Raw genomic sequence first — 4,215 nt, forward strand, 5'->3', positions numbered from 1 at the left:
TCCCTTGTAAAGTGGATATAATGCTGCCTTTTGAGTTCCCTTAGCTTCTCACAGAGTACATCAAAGGCTAAGGTCACTGATAACCACTTCTAGTCACACCACATTATCAGTCCCCTTCCTAAAGCACGTATTTAAGCCAACCAAAACACAGGACCCAAGCCCATTGCAGCAATTTAATAAAATAAAATTATAAGAGCAAAAAGTTACATTTCTGAAGTACCAAAACCTGCAATTGGCTCATGGAGCAGAGCCTGGGGGTCCAGGAGCATAGGGGGTGGTGCTGCTGGGCAGCGGTTCTCCCATCCCCTCCCCCAGACAGCACTGTCTCATCACTCTCCTGGGAAAGCAGCATTTTGGAGCCTACAACACTTGTGCTTTTCTCACCAGAGTAAGAAATGCAGGTCTCGGAGTCGAAAGGGTGGCTATTCAAGGCAGGGGGCAAAAATAGGTGAGGTGTTGGTGGTGGAGCCAACAGGGCCAGACTTCAGGAGAGTAGAGCGGCAGAGGGGCTTTGGAAGGTGCCTCTGCCTCCTAGACATTCCTCCACTAGAATCCTGCCTACTAGAGGACCGGTGATTTAAGGCAAAGGGCAAGGCTGCCTCCTCGGCTCCCCACCCCCAACTACCTAGCGGTCTTGTGATACTGAGAAAAAACCAGCCTTTTGCCCTTGCAATAAGAGAGGAAAACTGGTATGGCAAGAGGGTCCTACTTGACTTCACCTCTCAGGCCCCTCAAACCTTTTGCACTGGGGACTCCACAGGCACAGCCTTCTTTCCCCGCTGCTTTAGACGGCCTCGGGCATAGACCCGGAGTAGAAGGGCAGCAAAGACCACAGCCACCCCCAGACCCCCCACCACAGTGACAGTGTGGCCATAGAGGAGACAGGAGAGGAGGATGGCAAAGGCCTGGCGGAGGGTCATGATGATGGTGAAGATAGCAGCCCCAAACTGCCCAATAGTGTAGAAGATGAAGAGCTGGCCACACGCCGAGCAAATGGAGAGCAGCAGGGCATGTGCAGCAAATTCAGTGTGTCGCCCCATAAAGCGGGTCCCCTCCAGGAGGGCACCCTGCTCTAGCAGGGAGCCGACTGTGAAGAGGCAGGAGAACAAGTTGACTCCAAACATCATCTGCACTGATGACATCTTATAGGCAAACAAGGCATCCTGCCAGTTTGAGGTAAAGCTGTCAAAGGCAATGTAGCCTGCCAAAAGGATGAGGCCTGAGAGGGTGGTGGCTGGGGAGCTGCGGGGCTCTGGTCCGCTGGACAGCAGAAACATGCTGACCCCCACGGAGATGAGGCCGGCTGTCAGATATTCCCAGTGTTCATAGCTGCGCCGAGACACCAACTTTCCCATCAGCATGACAGGGATCACCTTAGAGGCCTTGGCCAGCACTTGGGTGGGGAAGCTGACGAACTTGAGAGCTTCATATTGGCACCAGCTGCTAAGCACATTGGACAAGCTGGCAAAGGAGTACCGGTACATGGGTGCCCCATGCCGGGGCTGCTTGCAGAGGATGCAGGAGAGGCCAGCCACGATCAGTGCCAGCACTCGGTTCATTAGCACCAGGAACTGTGAGTCCGTGAAGCGCTCACCTGGTGAGGTGGCTGTGGCCCCATAGCTTCGGGTCATCACTCTTTCCTGCAGAACTCCCCAAGTCAGATAAGATGCCTGGTGGGGGAGGATGGAGACAGAAGAGGACATAAGCAAGAGAAGGAAAAAGTGGGCAAAAAGGGCTATCTCAACACTCTTCCCCTGGATGATGTCAAAATGACTGAAAGGACAGCACACGTTTTGGTTCCTCTGTAGTAACTAGAAGTTTCCTCTCTCCTCCAAGCCTCGATTCACCTTGTAGGAAATCAAGTGTGTGTGAAACATTTATAATGACAAATGCTTTAGAACCGCCCAGACCCCGTCTATCCCCACAGTAGGTTATGTTAGAGCTGACCCCATCCCAAGCATTTTCCTATCTATTCTCAAGCAATTCTGGGAAGCAAGTATTCTTAGAATCAGACACCTGTTAGTTAAATACGGAATACAAGGTGGAACTAGCAGTGCCAACTCCACAATGCCACAAGGCCAGCATCTTTGGCACCGCTCACATAAGGGCTGAATGGCTTCCCCAAACTTTTGTCAGTGGGTTTACAGTATATGAGACTCATCATTGCAAGGGAAGTGTAATGATAGGACAGTAGAAACCATATAAAAGAGGGTAAGAGGAGGAAAGAAAAGACTGTTTCCTCCAACCACCTCTAAGAAGATGGCAATATAGTGTGCCCCTGGGAGAGGGGGACACATAACGCACCAACCAGCAAACTGTTGGGACTGGGACAGTGAAAACTTTGGTTCCACAGAGTCCCAGGCCACCAGAACCCATCCCAGGAAGACAAGCAGAGCCTGCCTACCCACCTGAAGCCCCGCGGCACAGAAGAGCAGCTTCAGGGCCTGCCAAGTGGGAGTGGTCTCTGCTGGCTCTGTCCGGGGAGCCAGAGGAACCTCGTCGGAGGCCTTGGGCTCACTGCCAAACACGCAAGTCTTCACCAGGGGGAAGCAGAGACCCCTGCCTGAAGAAGGCACACAAAGTCAAGCCCCAGTCTTCTCCATAGCACCTCATCTTCCCCAGAGCACCTAGCCTGCCCTGCTGGCAGGCCTCCTGGCCTGCCTCCCTCTCTTTCCAAGCCACTTCCCGTTTGGACGCTTGGTCAGCACTGTGATAGGAACTTAGCACACTTCCCCACACACCTGTCTCCAGGTAGTTCTTCCGCCTGAAGTACTGCACCAGCAGGTAGCCAGGTACCATAAAGCTGGCATAGCCAGCAGCATTCACCAAGAACCGGAAGAACCACAGCTGGGTCCATGACTCCGGAGAGGCTTCGGGGGTCTCCCCACCTGCCCCCAGGGAGGGGAGCGCAGCCAGCAGCACCACTGCCCACCACCTGCGGGGACGGCAGGCATAAGGATTAGGGTGCAGTCCTTCATCCGCTCGGCCCTCCAGAAGGGACCACACTGGAGAAGGGCCCAAGTCTCCTCCCCGCCCCCCTCAGCTGCAGCCCAGCCCGGACAAAGAGCCTCTCTCTCTCCCGGGGGGGCCGGCGCGGGCCAGGCAGGGCTCCCTCCCTCCCGGGGGCGGCCCCGCCCCTCGGGCCACACAGGTTCCCTCTGTTCCCTCCAGCGCCCGCCGGCTGCTCGGGCCACAGGCGGCGCCCCCTCCCCCCACCCCGCCCTCCAGGTCCCTGGGGCGCCAGCGTTCCCCACTCCTCCGCCCCACACGTCCGAAGCCCCCAAGGGGCACAAGCCCGTGCCGCGCCCCCAGCCCGCCGGCTCCGGGCAGCGCTCTGCAGGCCTGCCGCCCGGCAGCTCGGACCCCACCCGGCCCCCAGTGCCGAGGAGCGGCGGTCACGTGGCTCGGGGGCTCGGTCACGTGGGCTCGCCGCTCCCCCAGCCTCCCACCTGGCGTCCATGGTCCGGGCCGCGTGGGGCGGAGGGGGGCCGGGGACTGCAGCTCCCGGGCCTCGCGCTCCCTCCGCTCCCGCTGCCGCCACCAGGAGCGGCCGGTGAGCGAGCGGCTGGCGGAAGTGCCGCGCTCTTCCCGCCTCCCTCCCCGCGGCCGCCCCTCCGCTCCCAGCCGCGACCACGCAGCGCCCCGGGCCGCCGCCCGGCCACAGCGCCCCCGCGCGGCCCGGAGGGAGAGGCGGCTCGGTTCCCGGGAGCGGGGCTGCCCCTGGGGAGTGGGGCGGGGAGCGGGGAGCCCCCAGCCCCGGCCTCCCCCTGCTTCGTCATTCCCCTTAGCCCTCACAACCAGCCCAGGAGGTAGTGGTGACCACTGTCATCTTAGGGAAGGGGACATTGAGGTTCTGCGTGCCAAGCCCTTCTCTTTGTTACTGTTTTCCCGTTTTCTGATGCCACCTTCCTTTTTTGGCTGGGCCAGCAGTTGTCCCCCCACTCACCATGACCTTCCAGGCTCTGCACGACCTGGCCCCCGTCCCCCTCGCCGACTCACCCACCCGCTGTAGAGCCCCACTGGCCTGCTCTCAGTTCCTCTAATTCACCAGAGGCTTTTCCCCCACAGCTCTCCCCTCATCCCTTACTCATCCTTATGTCTGACTTGAGATGACGCTCCTCAGAGGCCTCCCCTGACCACCCAAAAGTATGGCCCTCCACCCACTCCACTGTTCTCCTTCCCACTATTCTTTTCCTTCACAGCATCCAATGCAAC

General features: G+C 58.8%; 1 protein-coding gene across 2 annotated transcripts; it reads right to left on the reverse strand.

The window, feature by feature from the left end:
* Nucleotides 1-159: 159 nt before the first annotated feature.
* Nucleotides 160-3,566, reverse strand: SLC35B2 (solute carrier family 35 member B2). 2 transcript variants are annotated; one of them, XM_004424070.3, is made up of 4 exons: nt 3,450-3,560; nt 2,742-2,935; nt 2,409-2,563; nt 160-1,670 (listed from the first exon to the last, which is right to left on the reverse strand). In XM_004424070.3, exons 1-4 carry the CDS (start codon nt 3,458-3,460, stop codon nt 732-734), a joined length of 1,299 nt encoding a protein of 432 aa, XP_004424127.1. In that variant the 5' UTR covers nt 3,461-3,560; the 3' UTR covers nt 160-731. The 2 variants fall into 2 exon arrangements, with proteins under 2 accessions (XP_004424127.1, XP_087294793.1); XM_087438667.1 differs by lacking the exon at nt 2,409-2,563 and having other exon boundaries at nt 3,450-3,566.
* Between the last annotated feature and the right edge of the window lie 649 nt (nt 3,567-4,215).

The sequence above is a fragment of the Ceratotherium simum genome, chromosome 13 (assembly GCF_057802395.1).
Source record: "Ceratotherium simum simum isolate JZ-2026a chromosome 13, ASM5780239v1, whole genome shotgun sequence".
Taxonomy (NCBI): Eukaryota; Metazoa; Chordata; class Mammalia; order Perissodactyla; family Rhinocerotidae; genus Ceratotherium; species Ceratotherium simum.

Excerpts from the sequence above, each read along its gene's own strand:
- SLC35B2 (XM_004424070.3), bottom strand. Across the intron at positions 2,564-2,741 it reads GAAGAACTACCTGGAGACAG|GCAGGGGTCTCTGCTTCCCC; the intron begins GTGTGTGGGGAA and ends TGCCTTCTTCAG. Across the intron at positions 1,671-2,408 it reads TCTGTGCCGCGGGGCTTCAG|GCATCTTATCTGACTTGGGG; the intron begins GTGGGTAGGCAG and ends CTCCCCCACCAG.